General features: G+C 41.6%; 1 protein-coding gene across 1 annotated transcript; it reads right to left on the bottom strand.

Annotated features, from left to right (window-relative positions):
- Nucleotides 1–10,014: 10,014 nt before the first annotated feature.
- On the bottom strand, nucleotides 10,015–17,425 carry LOC309713655 (uncharacterized protein). Its single transcript, XM_082545451.1, has 14 exons — nucleotides 17,286–17,425; nucleotides 16,549–16,754; nucleotides 16,228–16,365; nucleotides 15,220–15,358; nucleotides 14,375–15,140; nucleotides 13,889–14,030; nucleotides 13,621–13,764; nucleotides 13,476–13,538; nucleotides 13,177–13,235; nucleotides 11,964–12,154; nucleotides 11,477–11,877; nucleotides 11,104–11,203; nucleotides 10,725–10,920; nucleotides 10,015–10,632 (listed from the first exon to the last, which is right to left on the bottom strand). The coding sequence occupies exons 1-14, from the start codon at nucleotides 17,406–17,408 to the stop codon at nucleotides 10,490–10,492; spliced, it is 2,811 nt and encodes a 936-aa protein (XP_082401577.1). The 5' UTR covers nucleotides 17,409–17,425; the 3' UTR covers nucleotides 10,015–10,489.
- Nucleotides 17,426–20,532: the final 3,107 nt, after the last annotated feature.

The raw sequence follows: 20,532 nt of genomic DNA, 5'->3' as shown, positions 1-20,532 counted from the left end.
AAGCATATCGTTAGCTTCATAGCATAAGTGCCTAAGTCATTGACTTAGTCAAATGACTTAGGCAATTATGCTATGAAGCTAGCGATATTAGGTGATGTGCATCTCTGTAATGAGAAGGGGTGTGGTCTAATGACATCAACACCCTATATCAGGTGTGCATAATTATTAGGCAACGTCCTTTCCTTTGGCAAAATGGGTCGAAAGAAGGACTTGACAGGCTCAGAAAAGTCAAAAATAGTGAGATATCTTGCAGAGGGATGCAGCAGTCTCAAAATTGCAAAGCTTCTGAAGCGTGATCATCGAACAATCGAGCGTTTCATTCAAAATAGTCAACAGGGTCGCAAGAAGCGTGTGGAAAAACCAAGGCGCAAAATAACTGCCCATGAACTGAGAAAAGTCAAGCGTGCAGCTGCCAAGATGCCACTTGCCACCAGTTTGGCCATATTTCAGAGCTGCAACATCACTGGAGTGCCCAAAAGCACAAGGTGTGCAATACTCAGAGACATGGCCAAGGTAAGAAAGGCTGAAAGACGACCACCACTGAACAAGACACACAAGCTGAAACGTCAAGACTGGGCCAAGAAATATCTCAAGACTGGTTTTTCTAAGGTTTTATGGACTGATGAAATGAGAGGGAGTCTTGATGGGCCAGATGGATGGGCCCGTGGCTGGATTGGTAAAGGGCAGAGAGCTCCAGTCCCACTCAGACGCCAGCAAGGTGGAGGTGGAGTACTGGTTTGGGCTGGTATCATCAAAGATGAGCTTGTGGGACCTTTTCGGGTTGAGGATGGAGTCAAGCTCAACTCCCAGTCCTACTGCCAGTTTCTGGAAGACACCTTCTTCAAGCAGTGGTACAGGAAGAAGTCTGCATCCTTCAAGAAAAACATGATTTTCATGCAGGACAATGCTCCATCACACGCGTCCAAGTACTCCACAGCGTGGCTGCAAGAAAGGGTATAAAAGAAGGAAAACTAATGACATGGCCTCCTTGTTCACCTGATCTGAACCCCATTGAGAACCTGTGGTCCATCATCAAATGTGAGATTTACAAGGAGGGACAACAGTACACCTCTCTGAACAGTGTCTGGGAGGCTGTGGTTGCTGCTGCACGCAATGTTGATGGTGAACAGATCAAAACACTGACAGAATCCATGGATGGCAGGCTTTTGAGTGTCCTTGCAAAGAAAGGTGGCTATATTGGTCGCTGATTTGTTTTTGTTTTGTTTTTGAATGTCAGAAATGTATATTTGTGAATGTGGAGATGTTATATTGGTTTCACTGGTAAAAATAAATAATTGAAATCAGAATCAGAATCAGAATACTTTATTAATCCCGAAGGAAATTAGGGTTACAGCAGGCAGCACTCTAATGGCGAATGCGCACTTACAAAGGAACCTTCTGACCAACTTTACACAAACATCATATTGGGGAGACATGTCAGAAAGGTAGGCTGATAGGAAAAAAACAACGAAAATACATAACATGAGGTAAGAGGAGGAGAAAAAAAACTCCACTCAGACTGAGCTCCTAGTGGGAGAACAGTTTGATAACAGAAAAAACACCTCAGCACAAAAAGCACATGACTATCAATACACCATAGAAACACAAGACAAGCAACAGGGGCGGGTAAAGGGTAAGAGAGAGCCGGTGTAGACAGCGCATCCGGTCCTGCAGCATGTCTGCGCTGGTCCAGTCAATTGCCATCTTCCCCGGTAGGGCACAAGCATCGAAGGCGTTTGGAAAGGGAGGGGGTATATATTTGTTTTTTGTTAAGTTGCCTAATAATTATGCACAGTAATAGTCACCTGCACACACAGATATCCCCCTAAAATAGCTAAAACTAAAAACAAACTAAAAACTACTTCCACAAACATTCAGCTTTGATATTAATGAGTTTTTTGGGTTCATTGAGAACATGGTTGTTGTTCAATAATAAAATTATTCCTCAAAAATACAACTTGCCTAATAATTCTGCACTCCCTGTAAGTCTCACTGAGGATAAAGGCCAAAGAATAGAAATGGGTTTTAAGACGTGATTTAAAAGTGGACAGTGAAGGACATATACACAGAGTCCCTGCTAGTAATAGGTTAGCATATTCAAAACAGGCATGCTTATTGTTGCTTATTGAAAGCAGGCTTAAAGCATTCTGCTACAATCACACAGCTCCCCTCTCCACCACACGCATTTCTAAGACCTTCCTATTCCTATTCTGTATTTCAAATGAAAAACTGAAGAGTAAAAAAAGTCTTGTATATTGAGTCTTTCTAAATAAGAAAAGATTATGCATCGATGTTGTTGTTTTTTTGTTTTGCATTTAGTGTAAGTCTGTGTTTTACGTTTTCATATTTGTATGTCTCACAGTCTCTATTACTAATGATCCAGGCTTTAAATGTAGTACATCAGTAGTTGTTGTCCTCCCTCCTTCTTCTGAAAAAAGGACACAATGCCAACTTTTTAAGAAACATTCAACTAAAATAATTCAGCAAAATCATGAGGGGCGAGAGCTGTGAGTTGAGTTGGAGCTTGTTTGGTGGCTGTGAAGGGTTTGTGGGGTAGCTGTAGTTCAGGAGGTAGAGCAGGTCATCTACTCATCAGAGGGTTGGTGTTTTGATCTGCATGCCAAGCGTCCTTGGGCAAGACACTAACCCCAAGTTGCTCTCTGGTGAGTGTGTGGATGTCAGCTAGGAAGCACTGAAGAGCTTAGAAGAAAGTGCTTGGGGTGAAAATGGAGAAGATATAAAAATTGTCAGTGTTTGTCTATGCTTTAATACTCTGGTCTTTATGTTAATCAATCAATTGATCACTTTTTTCCAATCCTCAAATTATATTTCTATTTTTTTCTATTTTTGAATTAATTAATTGTTCTTGTTTTTTTAGTTTATTCCTTCTAATATCTAGTATCAGTTCCACCTGCATCCACCCAGCGCTGGGGAGTGACCTGCAGTGCTATTATAGCTGTGCTACCCTCTTTGGCACACACATGGTGTTGCACACTGTTGAATAGACTTATGCTTGCTTCTTCTTCTTCTTCACGTTCTCTCAGCGTTCTGGTTTTTCCGGTTGTGCAATTCTTTTGACAAAGACAAAAAGAAGAAAGACAGGAGGAAAGAACAAATAACTACTACAAACAAAGACATACATTTACCCCACTTTGGTGCTTTTATGGGAAGTACAATATCCCAAAAAGCTTTAAACACATGTGGTTCCACATATTCTGCTTTTTATAATCTTCTTTGATTAAAGTACTTTAAATACAGTGAGTACTCACTGATTTCAAACATGCAGTTTATCGGATCCTGTTCTTTTAAGCACTCAAGAGGGCCTTTAACTCAGCATTTTTAAAAATGTTCTCTAAAAAATACCTTAACCTTGAGTTTTCAAATTTTTTCCCCAAAACACTTTCACCATTTGATTTTTGACTTGACGTTTATACCAACACGGATGAGCAATGAGAAAAAAAAATACAAATTGTTATATATATATTTAATGTAAAACTTCAACTTTCACCATCAAAAAATTTATAATTCATAAGGAGATTGATTTCTTAATTTCTTAGTTCATTACTGAATAATCAGTATAAATGAAGTTTCACAGAATTGCTCTGACTAGCACTCGCATAGACACTCACCGTGCATGCTTTTGTTTCCTTGTAAAATAAACGCGGTGCAACTCGCTACTCTGTGTCTCACTTCATAAGATCATTTTTCAGTCTCTGATAAAACCTCTTTAACTTTGCCCTGCTTCACTTCAGCAGCATCGATCTTTGCACAGGAAACATCCGTGTGGTGATTCATGGTTTTCTTCCATTTTTGATTTGCTGCAGCATATTTTCAAAGTGCTTATGTGCTGTAAAAGACAAAAAAAAATGAAGCCAGGAAAAAATCCTTCATGTTTTTCTGTGCTTGATCCTCAGTTACTTTGACATAGTGGCATGTGAAGCGACCTCTCTGCATTGAATCATACTTGTTATTAATCTCTGGCTGTCTTCCACAGCATGTCTTTATCCTGTCTCACTCCTCTCACCCCAACCGGTTGTGGCAGATAGCCGCTCCTCCAGCATGCTGGTGGTATCCAGCAGTGTTTTGCAGCACAAAGGAAGAATAAACCTTCCTGTTGTGAAGCTAACACCAGCTCTATGTGTGTGCCACTTCTACTCTTTACCACGGGTTAGTAAATGTGCATTAAAATGAATGTACATTGCACAGCCTACAAGTAGAGTATGTCGTTTATTTGAGAATGGAAGGAAGTGGTTTCTTTTGAGAATTGTGTGTAAATTGTGAGTTAAGGCTACATGTTAGGGGACTTGGCTAATGTGGAATAGTGTGTTGTGAAGCTAACCTAAACCACTGAGAGACTGCTGAACTCTGAGCCTTTAATGTATTATGCACTCTGTGAAACGGGTTTTATACCATGTGTTATTTTTCTAGTTAATGTTGTGGTTAAAAAGAAATTTTTGTGGTTTAATATCAAAGACAATTCTTGAGTGTTATAAGGTAACTTAGTGATCAATGGCGACTGCCTAGTAGGACTGTGTGCCATTAAAGTAGCATTGCACTCTATAGAGTTTGTAGTTTGCACAACAGTAGTCAATGTATTTGTGGGAAACCAGAGTGCAACACACAGACAAAAGAAAAGAGTCACATCATCCACAAAACGCAGAGATGAGAACAGAATCCGTGACCAAGGGCAGACCTGGCAGAGTCCAACACCCACCGGGAATGGGTCCGAGTTATTCTCAGTTATGCGGACCAAGCTCTTGCAAAGGTTATATAAGCTTTGAATGCTTATATAGCTTATATATGGGGTGTCTGGCCCATTGCCCCCATACTCCTGAACGCTCCTTTACACGGCTACAGCTCGACACACCTGGGAATAGAGATGGGTATCGAAAACTGTTTCCCACTGTTTCTCTTCCGTGGAATTGTTTGCCATTTTTGCAAACGATTCCCTTATCGATTCCAGTCGCCCGAATGACGTCACCACGTTGCGGAGCGTCATTTACCTGGCAGGAAACACGGCGGCTCAAACGCTCAAACGTTTGATTATACTTTACGAGAACGGATGACAACAGGGCAACTTGCAATACTTGCAAAGCAGATATTTAATTTAAGGGAGGAAACACTACGAATATGCAAAAGCATTTGCTCACAAAACACGCGATGCCCTTAAATGAATGTCGTGTTCTTAATTCCGCTCCGGACTCGTGAATCTCAACCCAGCAGCAGCGGTAACGTTTGCACGTCCTCTCCCGTTAATGCGGCAGGTAAATAATCAACTAACAGTGCATATTATGTTAGCGCGATCTGCCTTATTACAAAACCATTACTGTGCATTTAGTGACCATGATGAGAGAGGCAGACAGAGTCTGGCTCAGATGCTGGCAGCTCTCGCTGCAGTCTGCCGGCAGCGTCTCCTTTCAGGCAGGATAGACGAACGTCACCGAGCAGAGACTCAGTTTGTGGTCAAAGGCTTGCACCCGTTTGCCACAGCAGATGATTTTCAGTAAGTGAATGTGTTTAATTGTAGGCAGGGACATTACTGGATATTCTTGTGTAATTGCTACAGAATAATTTATGTTACACTTTGTTATTGCTACAGGAGAATATTTATTTTATTATTTTACATTTACAATTTTTTTTCCTGGGGACCCTGTGACACCCCATTGAAGAGCCGCAGGCTGGATCTCTTTAGATCTCACTGTTGGGTTTGTAAGGCCATGTTACTCCTAAATTTCTATCTTGTTCAAAGAGAAGATATAAAACAAAGTTCTAAGCTAATTGTTAATAGGAAAATTGTACTTAGTAGTCAGTATAATCTTTTAATGATATAAGTTTGCATATGGTAGAATGCTGTATGTAATCATTTGTGTGTAGAAGTATATAGTTGGTGGCATATTGAAAGAATGTCTCATCCTAGGGGGCCTGTAACTCTTCAAGGTGTTCTAGCGTCCACCCCCACATCCTGGGAGCATGGGAAGAGGTCATACCTTGTTTTATTGTTTTAACGTAGCTATGTCTGTTTTAGTCTAAGTGCCTTTTGTTTAGATGAACTGCTGGACTTCCTCACTGTGTTATCTAGGGTGAACCATCTAGGGTGAGGGGGAGACTACCCTCTTCCTGACCAAGGATGTTCCTTTTGTGCTGTAATGTTATATGACCCTTTGATCAGCAAGACCACACACACACAAGCACCCACTGAAGTATAAATAAAGACCGGGGCAGTTTCTCAGTGCGAGTCTCAGGTCTGGAGGCTGCCCTTGCTAGCAAGAAGTTCCGTGTGTTTCTCTTCTCTGAGTCTTTACTGAAGAAGTGTTATAGAGTATATTTCTTAACATTATTTGGTCCTTCGTAGCCGGAGCAGAAAATATCTGAACTGTTATCTGTGACTCTGTTCCAGGATCCAGCACTGATTCCTGACGCCGTGGGGAGCCAGCACCGAAGCCTGTGCACAGCCCTCTTGGACAAGGAGAGAGCCCCAGGACGTCAAATTCGGGTCTGGGCCGGTGTTTTTAAATCTGGTCCACGGCGCTGGGATTCAGTCCGATGATCTGAACCACCAGTGAGAAGTTGGAGGGGGAGAAACACTATTTTGGTGTATAAAACGGCCGCAAAGGTTTAAAGAAATGTGATAAAATAGGTTTAAGTTCGCTAAAAGGAACTGTGTTTAGACTAGTTTTAGAGGCAGCTGAAATTACTTTGTGACAAATTAGCGCGCAAATGTCTGTGTGTGTGTGTGTGTGTGTGTGTGTGTCTGGAAGTAAGTTGATTTTACAGCACAATACGCTGCCGAACTACTTCTATTTTTGTTTTCTTTGCTGAGGCTCACGTACTGGTGACAAAGGAGAACGGTTGAGTTTCATCTCATAAAACTGATACCGCTTCACCGTTAGGGTGAAGTCGAAGGCCGTATCAGTAAACCACTCTGAAGTCAAGCGTGCCAGCGACGGCCCAGCAAAATCTTTGAAAATGGGGAATAAACAAGTAAAATTAACACCTGATGAGGAATGGTTAGAAAAACACCAAACCGGAGCAGGTAAAATAAGTGCAAATAGGTGGAGAAATCCACAAAAAGCAAAAAAAAAAAAAAGCAGATTCTTTAGATTGCCCTGATCAACAACAGCCGGTGCTCCAGACCATTAATTTAACCAGTTGTTAATAGTAATCTGCATTAAGCTTAGGGTTGCTCAAATTCAGTTTAATGACATATGAGATGAAGTAAAATAGGTAAATATTTAAACTAATGACGTGCTCAGAGGCATTTGACCTGTTTGAAAGACTGTCGTCTTATTATGAGCCATGGTTGAGATGTAGAGCACACCTGTGAAAACAACTAATATGTTGAACCCTGTATGAAACATCTAAAGGTACATGATGGAGAAGCTGAATTGAATATGAAAGTGCAAGTCTTTGCCACTGTGTGGGGCAAAGCACGCAACCACTGTGAGGTGACATCTGGTGGCCAAAAATATGAAGAGCAGCTTGAATCTACAAAATAAAATGTACTGCTTCATTATGATTGCCCACTCTGCAGAGTGGAATTCTCAGTACGGTGGGCCACCATTGTGTTGCTTTGAACATGTATTTTTTGGGGGGGTGAAAAAACTGTCATGTCTATTTATTTAATAAATAAATGTGATCAATAAACTTTCCTTATTTAAACATGTGCCATGATGTGGTCTTTCTTTGCTTGTGACTTCTTGATGTTGGTAAATACAATAGATGAAAAATTCATATAATAATGTACAACACATTATGGAGGATGCTTCTGCTGTGAGGTCCTGCCTCCACGTACTTTTGGAATTAATCACTGGACAGCTGGACAGGTATGTTTATAAGTAATATTATATCAGGCCAATTTTCCTAGACATATTTTTGACCTGGGGGTAGAATTGATTGTGAACTGGAAAGGGTGAATGCTTATAACCTTGTAAAGTAAAAACTCGATGTATTTAAGGTCATCCTGTTTTTATTTTAGAAGAGAATTTGTTCCACTGTTGTTATGGTGCCTGGGTCGTCGACCCAGTGTTTTGTGTTTTTGGTTCTTTGATTTTGATTATTTCATTATATTCTACCCTCATATATGCTGTGTGGTCTGTGCCCTTTTAAGTTATTTGGATTCTTAGTTTTGTTCTGTTTGAGTTCATGTTTGTCTCCGGAGTCTGCACTTTGGGTTCTCCATTTCACCACTCCTGCCTGCACGCAGCCTTCACATGACAGAAGATCGCACTTTTTCACTTCAGAGTTGGACGCTGAGATGGAAGGACTGGTTAAATTGCTGGACCGCATATCCCAGTCCAACAGCTTATGGGCTATGTCTGTGGGACTGAGCACAGTGGAAGCAATGGTGAAAACCAGCCCCTGGCTTCAGCAGTTTGCTTCGGAGGGGGCAGGTCAGGGCACGTGAGCTTGCCCTGTCTCTCACCACGCCAACGGCTATGCGGTCGGAGGATGAGGAGGTCGACTCCATTTCTCCACTGGTTCCCTCTTCCAGAAGGAAACGTCGCCCTCGCCAATCCTCTCCTCAGCCCTTTTCCGGGATTACAGAGAAATTCGGTGAGTCACGAGAGCGCTTTTCCTGTTTCTGCTACTGTTACTGTTCTGGCTCTTGGCTCCTCTCCTCCTCCTCCTCTCCCTTAGTTTCCCTGCTTAGCCTCTTGTGTCCTTGTCTAGTCTCGTGGGTTTTTTTTGTAGTACTTTTCCCTGGAACACTCTCTCACAGTCTGTTCTCTAAAACCTAAAAGAGGAATTATGGATTTGATCAACTGGTCTCTGAATGCAATTGACACCCTTTTCTTAATGAGAAGTCTGGGCTCGGGAGAGCCCGAGTGTCCTGGAGGTACTTTCCCTGCCGGATACACGATGGACGGGTGGTATAACTGGAGGGTCGTGTGCCTGGCGGGACTGTCGATCGAGGACGCTGAAGATATCTACCTATTCGGAACCATGATAACAGGGTTCTTGCTGATTGGAGCTGGCTAGGCCCTGGCTTATCGAAGAATTAAGAAAGCGGAATCGGCTGTTTCAAACCCCCACAAGGGGTCTGGTGTCTGCCCCTTCCTCTGTAAGACACAGAAAAGGAAAACACTTCCCTGCCTAGCCTTGATAATCTAATGTTATTATCCATTGTTCTTCTAGTGATTCAAAGTTGATTTAGAATATCATGTTCGGGACTCTCTGACCCAGAGACTTATTCTAACCATTATCCTTGTATGTAAGCATGTTTGCAATCCCACTCTGCACTCTAAGTCATTCCTACAATATATCAGTCGGACAGTCACACTGAATGAAGCTTCAAGCTTCAAGCAGGCCATCACTAGTTCAATCCATCATCCAAAAATGGAAAAAGTATGCCACATGCAATTTGGCAGGAGCCATGAAGGGGACACAGCAATCAGGTGGAAGATGTTCTGGTAAGACAAGACCAGAGTTGAGCTTTTGAGCCTAAATGCCAAGCGCTACATGAGGCGGGAAAGTAACACTGCTCATCACCCTGAACACACAATTCCCACTGTGAAACATGGTGTGGAAATATAAAGAATATTAATGTGTTAAAATGGCCCATTAAAAGTCCAGAAATCCCACTGAGCATCTGTGGCAAGACTCGAAAATTGCTATTCACAGACGCTCTGCATCCAATCTGGCTGAGCTTGAGCTATTTTGCAACGAAAAATAGGCAAAAACTTTGGTCTCTACATTTGCAACGCTGGTAGAGACATACCCCAAAAGACTCGCAGTGAATTGCAGTGAAAATATTGACGCAGGGGGATCTGAGTGCAATTGCACGCCACACTTTTCAAATTTTTATTTGCTTAAAATTTTGAAAACCATGTATCGTTTTGGTACCACTTCACAATTTTGTGCTCTTTGTGTTGGTTTGTCACAGAAAACCTCAATAAAAAACATCAAAGTTTGTGGATGTAAGGTGACAAAATGTGTCAAAGTTTAAAGGGTATGAATACTTTTTCAAGGCACTGTATATGCGCCATATGATGTGATGAAGAGTAACACTTTGACTGAGGAAGCACTAACACGTATGTTTTTATTGATTAATAACAAAGATGTATAGTAACCAGTCCAATGATAGCCATAGATATTCAAAGCAAAAATGATGAGGAAAGAGGAGCACACATCAACAGTAACACTTTCTGTGAATCACACTCTAACATATAAAAAGAAAAGCTGCTGTAAAGCTGCACGACTGAACAACAAGCCAAAGATTCATCTTTCAAAGTCTGTTTTATGTCTGTTTTCTCTTAAAGCTGGCAAACACAAACACAGCTGTAACAGCTGGGACTGTGCCCTACATCATAAAGCTAATTGAGGTGACTGTTGTTGTGAGTTCACGCTACACAAATGAAGCTGAATTATAAAGAATTAAATTCATGATTGATTTAAACATGAGCAGATACACAAACACCGAAACTCTGACAGCAAAATGAGGTTCATTGAAAAGTAATGCAGGAACTGGTATTCTGATTACACTGCTGTCTTAATTTTCACTCGAGGCCAAACGCTGGTATTTGACCTTTGACATTTTGGCCCTGTACAGGAGCACTCCACAGATCATGGCAACAGCAGCAAGAAGACATCCAGCGATGAAGACCAGGTTCAGGTTCAGGTTCAGGTTGTTCCCTGAAGACCACAATAGAACCTCAGCATTGTTCACACTTTAGTGAAAGTCAAACAAAGAAGCTAATGTTAAGAAGCACTTTGTGTTTCCATACCTGCACTCATGCTGGTGTCTGCTGACCTCTTCAAACGCAGAGGACCCTGGGAAACGAAGTGCGCTGCAGTCTGGATGGCAGAGTCCCTCTTTCGGCGGTGGGAGTGGTGGTGATGGTTTGAGTTGATGCATCCCTGTGAGCACCTGCTGTTGGGATTCCCTGCTTCACACATCATTACTGAACAGCTGATGTATACCTGAGTGAAACAGGACACACTGTCAGTATATCAGCAGACGTACAGTTGCCCCCTCTAGTGGAACAAGAGCAGAGCTGCAGTCAAACCTTTGCTTCTCCATCCCAGCCAAGGAGAAAGCACAAATTGGGCATATTTATTAGTGCTTTTAGAAATTGGAGCTTCTAGATATCTACAGTTCTTTACCTGATCGTGCAAACCGATGAACTTGAAGGCCTCGATGCAGAATCTAAACTGTCTCTTGTTGTCGGTCTCATGGATCATCACAGTTGGGTCCACGGGGCACCTAATCAGAGCCGAGCACAAAGACGACACAGCTGCTGTAACTCCATGTCTTACAATCAAAGCTGCTACAGAAGCAGAGACATCACAGGGTTTCTACAGCATTTCAGAATCAAAGAAAAGAGAAAACTTTGGTAAAACTCTGGGTTTCCTTCTTTTCTTTTATATATTGATCCAATGGTGGGTTTTCGTATCAAACTTGGCCAAATTATCAAATGTTGAGGTAACTGATGTGCCCTAAATAATATACACTTCACTTCCTTCAGCACATGCGTACCCGTCTTCAATGATGGAGTAGGTTGGCTGGTAATTGGGGTTGTCGTACGGTGAGGCTCTGCAGGACTCCACAAACATCTCGGTGTCGTTGACTATGGAGGACGCATCTATCTCCATGTAAATCTTCTGCCCTACGTCGTACTCCAGAGGGTACGAACTGGGATCAATGATGCTTCTGAACTGGTTGTCGGGGTAAAACTCAAACTGGTAGGTGAACGTGCCGAAGCCTTTATCAAACACTTCCACCATCGTCCTGTGTGCTGTGAAGCCCAGTGACACGTTCCCCTTTTTGGGGTACTGACAGTAGAACTCTACTTCCAGGTTATGTTTCCTGGTGATCAGAGCTCCGCTGTCATCCACTGTGGTGATTTCATTCTTGAAAATGAGATGTTCCTCGTCCTCCTGCAGAGTCAAACATCACTCTGTCAGTCCTCGTTCTGATATCTAAACCAACAACAACAGAATAGATACAAAGGAGCTCTGGTTACCTCGATCTGAGTGCCACAAGCATTGAGAGGGATGACGCCGATGATGTGAGTGCTGTTGGAGTATCTCTCCAGGCTGCAGAGGGTGTTGCTGGGCTCACTGAGACGCAGGTGATCCTCACGGAGTCCACGGAGGGACGATTTCTCCACCTCGACTCTCATTTCAGACTCAGTGCAGATCACGTTGGTTTTAACTGAAACAAGTGAAAAACATATAAAATATGATGTAAGAAAACATACAGACTTAGAATTTACCTTATGATACCCATTCAAAGGACTCTTCATGTCACGGTACTGGGTCGTGTGACCCAGTGTTTGAGTTTTAGGTATTTTTGTATTCATTTTCGATCTAGTTAATTTCTAGGTTGCTGGTTAGTCCTTATTTCTTAGTTGTTTCTGTCATCTCCCCCTGTCCTCAGTCTCCCTGGTTCCTGCGTCTACGTGTCATGTTTCTTGTCGGTTATGTTAAGTTCATGTCTATGTCTCCGTGTTTCCTGTTTTATTTTGGAAGAGTCTGGTGTCCTTTGTTCATTGTAGTTAATGTTGCTCTCCTCTGTATTGTCATTATGTTTCATTCGAGTCAGCTGTGTCCTCATGTGTCTCCACTTCCCCTGATCACCTCATGTGTGTATTTAAGTCCTCAGTCTTCCTTTGTTTGCCGTTGTGTTGTCTGTGTATCTCCCCTATCCCTTGTCATAGTTTGTATATTGTTTAGTCATAGTCTAAATTCTCAGTAAGAGTCATAGTTTCCTAGTATATGTTCAGGTTTTCCCTCAGTTACTTTCTTGTTGTTTTTTCTGTGAGTTTTTGGCCCTAAATAAAGGCTCGCTTTTTGTTAAGTTCAGTTTTGTCTCCTCGCCTCTGTCTGCTCTTGGGTCCTCAACTCACTCCACACGGTCTGCCCTCGCAGACCATGACACTTCATTAAGCTAAACCTAATGCAATCCAACACAACAGATTTAAAGATTTACAATTTCAGTTTATTTTAATGTTGCCAGAAATATGTCAAAATTCTCCAACTTCAATTGTCAAAAAGTTAGAATATTAACTATAAAAAGAATGAGTTAAGTCTAAAAAAAAAAATATTGACAATAGAAAATTGAGAATATGTCCAAAAAGTTGACATATTTTCTATTTTTATTTTTAGTTATTTATTTTGTTTTTTATTTTTTTTATTTTTTTTAAATTTTGATATCAAAGACAACTTTAGACTCACTTTCCTCTGTTCCAACTTTCAAGATGACACACCTCATCTCGGACTGATAGACGCCGGACCTGAAGAGACATTAGAACAATGATAAGTTGACTTAATGTGTGACTTAAATAATTTTCCTTTTTATTATTTCTTCAAATACTCTTGAAATTGTAAAGCTTAAGGTCAAATGAGGAGAGCTTCATTTTATAATTTGTTCATAGTGGCATTATTTATTCCAAAAGCACATTTATTTAAACTTCTCACACCTAGACAGAAAATCCATTTTTTTAAAGCACTAAAAACAACAAAAAGTCACTTACTGTGAAGTCGGGGTGCCGTGGTTATGAGAGTGGGTATTGCCTGGAAAACTGGTCACTGCTGACCTGAAAAACCCACAAAGAGTCCAATCATGACTTTGCTCTCCCAAACTATTTCTGTGTTTAAAGGAATGAAACCGAGGCTAACCCTGTCGCCGATTCAACAGCAAAGCACACTGGGAAATAATCTCCCAGATCGCTGGAGAACGGCGTCCACCGAAGCACAAACTCATTATGTGTGGTTCTGTGCTTGGTCATATTCATTGGCCCGCTCATGATGATATCTTGTATTCTGTAAGAAAACCACAGAAGGAAACAAGGATTAGCTCATTAATGCTGAGCTGAGCTTTCCTGCTGAAGTGATAATAATGTTTCGCTGCCATCAGGCCTCCTTAATCAAGCTTTGTCTCACTCACGCTGCATATGAAGCCTGTGCTTTGATTCTGATCTCCACCTCTTTGTTGACCTCTGCATGAATGCGCTGTCCGTGTGCAGGTGTTGGGTGCACAAACTGGGGCAAGTATAGTCCCTCCTGGCATGAAGGAGCAGGTGGATCCACTGGAGTACAGTTAGAGTAGTAACAAATAAGCATCCATTACCAAAACAGGAAGGAGCAGCTGTCTGCATAGCAAAAGTTTAAGGCTTTAAACAAACACGTGAAGTGGAGTTTGGTTCTTGGGCTGCTGAAGAATTCAGTGCAAACAGGTAAAACTAATATTAAGTTTTTAAGATAAACTGTGGGTCACATGAGTAAATAGGTCTGCTGCAATCAGCTGTTTCTACCACAGTTACCACTGTCTTCATGTGCAGAGTCATGAAAGCAGCAACATGCTGAGAACAGAGCAGAGCGGAGTGTGCTGCATCATCACATCATCAAACACTGAGACAACAATGGGCCTTACCAAGGAAAGAGAACTGCAACGGTAGTTTACTGAGGGGAAGAGAGGTCGCCTGCAGCGGTCTGCCCGTAGTCCACCACCATGGTGTGGTAGTGCGGGCTGTTGTAGTTGTAGTAGGAGCGGCTGTTGTAGTTGTAGTGGGTGCAGCTGTAGTTGTAGTAGGAGCGGCTGTAGTTGTAGTGGGCACAGCTGTAGTTGTAGTGGGTGCAGCTGTAGTTGTAGTGGGGGCAGCTGTAGTTGTAGTAGGAGCGACTGTTGTAGTTGTAGTGGGGGCAGCTGTAGTTGTCCACCACCACCATGATGTGGTAGTGGGGGCAGCTGTCGTTGACCCCCACCACCACCATGGTGCAGCTGTAGTTGTAGTAGGAGCGGCTGTAGTTGTCCACCACCACCATGGTGTGGTAGTGGGGGGGTATGTAGTTGTAGTAGGAGCGGCTGTAGTTGACCACCACCACCATGATGTGGTAGTGGGGGGGTATGTAGTTGTAGTAGGAACGGCTGTTGTAGTTGTAGTGGGTGCAGCTGTAGTTGTAGTAGGAGCGGCTGTAGTTGACCACCACCACCATGATGTGGTAGTGGGGGGGTATGTAGTTGTTGGATACATGGTGGCAGATCGTTTCCTTCTTGCGGACAGAGGAGACCTGGAGGACTGGGATCCATCGGAGTATCTCAGACTGATGTGTCCTTGTGGGAAATCCTCCACCACCAACTCAAATGCATTCACCCTGGGGTCAGCATTAGTGTATTGGTAATGTAACGTGCAGGAGTCCTGACAGTGGGACATTTTGGAGTTAAAAGGGAAAAACCACAAGTGAGTTATTGTACAGTGCATTAGAACATCAGCTAACCTGGTCTAAGTGGAAGCCTGAATGTTGGGTGCAGCCGTAGCACTCTGCACTTCCTGGATTTCCATATCTGCATCTGACTTTGTCTCCATCAGGATCAAAGGACATCAGCTTGTATGTCCGTGGGCAGTTTTCAGGAACTCTTCAATAAACACATTAACAAAGTCTCTGTCAGTGTCTCACACAGTAACATGAGTCAAGCACTGGCATGATTATCTTGTATAGAAAATTGATCAAAAAGGTAAAAAGAAAAATATGTTTAATGACAGAGCTGAAGGAAAAATAGACTTAAAAATAAATCTAAATGAAAGAAGTAATTATACAGCAACTGGTAGAGTTCTCACTGTAAATTAAATGAACCCTTTACAAGTGCTTTTTAAATGACTGTAACTCCGACGTCGTTTACGCTAGAGGGAAAATGCAACGGTTTCAGTCCAATCACAAGTAAAAATTGATGACGCACGAGCAGAGAGGTGGGTGTGGAGAAGCAGCAACGCCCCCAATAAGGCCTGGAGATTTACAAAACTGAGTGGCCCGGCTCAAAAACGTTTTGCACATATTTTAAATGTGTGCAAAACGTGCTATGCTAAATATCATATTTAGCATTGTTGATATTTAAAATTGATGTTGTGTTACATTTTGTTAGATATCTGTTTCCAGTTAACTATAAATCTGAAAAAACAAAGTTCGTTTTTTATTTTTTTTGCTGTTGTTCCGTTGTCATAACAATACAATAATGTAAAATGAATGCCAGATGAGGTTGTTCTGAAAAGGGGGCAAAAGCATTCACTTATAGATTTCTGGGCCTTTCACAGCCAAAATTACCAAATAAGTCCTGGCTGCTTAAATGATGCTTGGTCAGTAAGTATAATGTTTTAATTTGACTGCTGGTTGATAAAAACAAATGAGCGTGTTGTTTCCCTTTTTGAGAGAAGCAGGTTTTGCTGACATTTTGAAATTCAGATTTCAGTTCAGAGGCTAACAGTTTAAATCAAACTTCAGGAAGCTTACCTGAGGAAAGGTAGGATGGCAACTTCTGGTGCTCTGTTTGGTTTTCCAGTGTCGGATCTTTCTCCCAAATCCACAAGAGTGTTCAAGTACCAATAATAATTGTTGTCACGTCTGTATATCCAGCAGCAGCTCGCTGCCCTGGTTTGTTTAGAAATAACAAAGTCATCCACCCACCAAGCTCTTGTTTTATCATAATATCAGACAGATTTAATGACTGTGGTGACTTTAGATGAATAATAATTAATAAAAATTAATAACCAATAATTACACACAATGAAGCACATCAACAGTATCTTCATACTTAAAATGAAAAATGCTCACCGCATTTCAAAAGGTCTGTTGCTCGGGACGACCCGCGTGGTGACGGTTTCAGCTTCACACCATTGTCTGTTATAGAGTGGAGCACTGGTGCTGCTGTCCAGTCTGCCTCTCTGACTTCTGGAGGTGTAGCCACAGTATCCACTGGAACAATACCAGCCGAGGGTGTCGTAACATCCATCATAGGTGTCCCTGTCCCGAATTTGAACCTATAGCAAATATCATATAATCAACTCAGTCAGATTCTCACCAGTTATTTCAGTTTTACTCCACGTTATCAGTATGAAGAAGGTTCTGTATCTGCGTTTGATCATGTGATCACAATTTTAACACAATCAATAACAAGTGTAGGTCATGGAAGCCACGTCTGCAGCCATTGATTAGTCAAGGCACTCTGGATTTAGAGGTGAAGAAAGTGAAACACAATAATAATCATCTTCATCATCATCATAATTATTATTATTATTGTGTTTTTCATAATATTTTCATTGATGAACATTTATTAGTTGTTCTCAATAGTTTAAAAAAATAAAGTTTAGTATTTGTTTAAACTTTAATAAAAGACAAAGTGTTTAAAAATGCATGCATAAGTTAAGAAGCAAAAATTAAGGAATTCAAGGAAAAGGCTGAAAAGTGAAAGTTTATTCTATCAGAATAATCAGACCTGCCACAGTCGGGACAACAGCTTCACTTATTATCTGTCATTATTATTAAGTACAGTTAAACGTTGTATATCTCACATTAAAAGAGCCATCAGGGTTTCTTCCTTTGTAGGTGTAGGTCGTGGTTCCCCCAAAGTAATGAGAAGCAGACACCAGTGAGACCAGGAGCAGCTGAAGCAGGAGCATCAGTGTGGACGCCATGATCCTCCAAACCCAACTCTGTCTCCAGAGATGCTGCTCACATCCACCTGCAGCATCTTTATATACGAAGCAGGGCACAGTCCTGCCAAGTCTAGTGGCATGCACGCTATGTGAGAGAACAATAAGAGCTGCAAAACTGGTCTGAGCAGGAAAACACACCTGTTTAAAAAAATATATATACTGTAAATGAGTAAATGAAACCTAACTTATCTGATTCCTGGCACACAGACCGTGTTATTGTTATCCTGTAAACACAGGGTTACGCCTGAAAACCAGTTTAATCCACGTGATAGTTTCTACTTTGATTCTTTTAAAGACAGTTTTAAAATCTGACAGTACTTCAATTCAATTCAATTCAATTTTATTCATATAGCGCCAAATCACAACAAAAGTCGCCTCAAGGCGCTTCATAAGATAAGATAAGATAAGATAAGATAGAACTTTATTAATCCCTCGGGTGGGTTCCTCTGGGAAATTCGACTTCCAAAAAAAGCACAGCAACGACCGAAGTTACAGTTACAGAACTGTTATATATATATATATATATATATATATATATATATACACACACACACACACACACACACACACATATATAAATACAGAGACAAATATAAATAAAATATACAAAGGGGATAAATAGAATAAATAGGAATAAAAAATAAAAATACAAGTGAATTGCACATTTCAAGTATTGAGTCTATTGCACTGTTGACTATTTACAAAAGTATTGCACAAGGTATTGTACAGTGAGGTGAAGAGGCACTACAGCTTAGTTGTTCCCCCCTCCTTTGTCCTCCTGTCTCCCCTCCCTCTCCCCTCCAGAGAGGAGTTAAACAGTCTGATGGCGTGTGGGACAAAGGAGTTTTTAAGTCTGTTAGTTCTTGTCTTTGGGAGAAGCAGCCTGTCACTGAACAGACTCTTCTGGTTGTTTATGGCCGTGTGCAGAGGATGCCTGGCATTGTCCATAATGTCCATCAGTTTCTTTAATGTCCTTTTCTCTGCCACTGTCACCAGAGTGTCCAGCTTCATGCCGACCACAGAGCTAGCCCTCCTGATCAGTTTCTCCAGCCTGGATGAGTCCCTCTTTGCTGTGCTGCTCCCCCAGCACACCACAGCATAGAAAAGTACTCCAGCAACCACTGACTGGTAAAACAGCCTCAGGAGCTTCCTGCAGATGTTAAAAGACCTCAGCCTCCTGAGGAAGTACAGTCGGCTTTGGGCTTTTTTATACAGAGATTTTATACAGAGGCTTTTTTTATTCATAGATACAGAGAAAAACCCAACAATCATATGACCCCCTATGAGCAGCACTTTGGCGACAGTGGGAAGGAAAAACTCCCTTTTAACAGGAAGAAACCTCCAGCAGAACCAGGCTCAGGGAGGGGCGGGGCCATCTGCTGCGACCGGTTGGGGTGAGAGAAGGAAGACAGGATAAAGACATGCTGTGGAAGAGAGACAGAGGTTAATAACAGATATGATTCAATGCAGAGAGGTCTGTTAACACATAGTGAGTGAAAAACTCAATGCATCATGGGAATCCACGGCAGCCTACGTCTATTGCAGCATAACTAAGGGAGGATTCAGGGTCACCTGGTCCAGCCCTAACTATATGCTTTAGCAAAAAGGAAAGTTTGAAGCCTAATCTTGAAAGTAGAGATAGTGTCTGTCTCCTGAATCCAAACTGGAAGCTGGTTCCACAGAAGAGGGGCCTGAAAACTGAAGGCTCTGCCTCCCATTCTACTTTTAAATACTGTAGGAACAACAAGTAGGCCTGCAGGGCGAGAGCGAAGTGCTCTAATAGGGTGATATGGTACAGGAGAAATCTGCTCTCTCTTTCTAGTCCCTGTCAGGACTCTTGCTGCAGCATTTTGGATTAGCTGAAGGCTTTCAGGGAGTTTTTAGGACTTCCTGATAATAATGAATTACAGTCGTCCAGCCTGGAAGTAATAAATGCATGAACTAGTTTTTCAGCGTCACTCTGAGACAGGATATTTCTAATTTTAGAGATGTTGCACAAATGGAAGAAAGCAGTCTTACATATTTGTTTAATATGTGCATTGAAGGACATGTCCTGGTCAAAAATGACTCCAAGGTTCCTCACAGTGTTACTGGAGGCCAAGGTAATGCCATCCAGAGTAAGAATCTGGTTAGAGACCATATTTCTAAGATTTTCAGGGCCGAGTACAATAACCTCAGTTTTATCTGAATTAAGAAGCAGAAAGTTAGCGGCCATCCAGGTCTTTATGTCTTTAAGACATTCCTGCAGTTTAACTCATTGGTGTGTGTTATCTGGCTTCATGGACAGATAAAGCTGGGTGTCATCTGCATAGCAGTGTAAATGTATGCTATGTCTTCTAATGATGCTGCCTAAGGGAAGCATGTATAATGTAAACAGAATTGGTCCTAGCACTGAACCCTGTGGAACTCCATAATTAACCTCAGTGTGTGAAGAGGACTCTCCATTTACATGCACAAATTGGAGTCTATTAGATAGATATGATACAAACCACTGCAGCACAGTACCTGTAATACCTACAGCATGTTCTAATCACTCTAATAGGATATTATGGTCGACAGTATCGAACGCTGCACTGAGGTCTAGCAGGACAAGCACAGAGATGAGTCCACTGTCAGAGGCCATAAGAAGATCATTTGTAACCTTCACTAAAGCTGTTTCTGTGCTGTGATGAGCTCTGAAACCTGACTGAAACTCTTCAAATAAACCTCTGCAGATGATCTGTTAGCTGTTTGACAACTACTCTTTCAAGGATTTTTGATATGAAAGGAAGGTTGGAGATTGGCCTATAATTAGCTAAGACTGCTGGGTCTAGAGATGCTTTTTGAATAAAGGTTTAACTACAGCCAGCTTGAAGGCCTGTCGTACATAGTCGATCATTAGAGATAGGTTGATCATATTTAAGATTGAAGAATTAATTAATGGCAGGACTTCTTTGAGCAGTTTTGTAGGAATGGGGTCTAAAAGACAGGTTGATGGTTTGGAGGAAGTAATTATTGAAGTTAACTCAGAAAGATCAATTGGAGAAAAAGAGTCTAACTTAACATCAATGGTACTAAGAGTAGCTGTAGATAATATTACATCTGTGGGATGATTATTGGTAAT

The sequence above is a fragment of the Aulonocara stuartgranti genome, assembly GCF_965226115.1.
Source record: "Aulonocara stuartgranti genome assembly, chromosome: 9".
Lineage (NCBI taxonomy): Eukaryota > Metazoa > Chordata > Actinopteri > Cichliformes > Cichlidae > Aulonocara > Aulonocara stuartgranti.
This window is presented reverse-complemented; position numbering and strand designations above follow the sequence as displayed.

Coding starts and splice junctions, on each gene's coding strand:
- LOC309713655 (XM_082545451.1), bottom strand. CDS start 17,408: ATGGCGTCCACACTGATGCTCCTGCTTCAGCTGCTCCTGGTCTCACTG. Junction 12,155..13,176: donor GAAAGTTGGAACAGAGGAAA/GTGAGTCTAAAG, acceptor CACTTGTTTCAG/TTAAAACCAACGTGATCTGC. Junction 11,204..11,476: donor TACTCCATCATTGAAGACGG/GTACGCATGTGC, acceptor GGCTCTGATTAG/GTGCCCCGTGGACCCAACTG.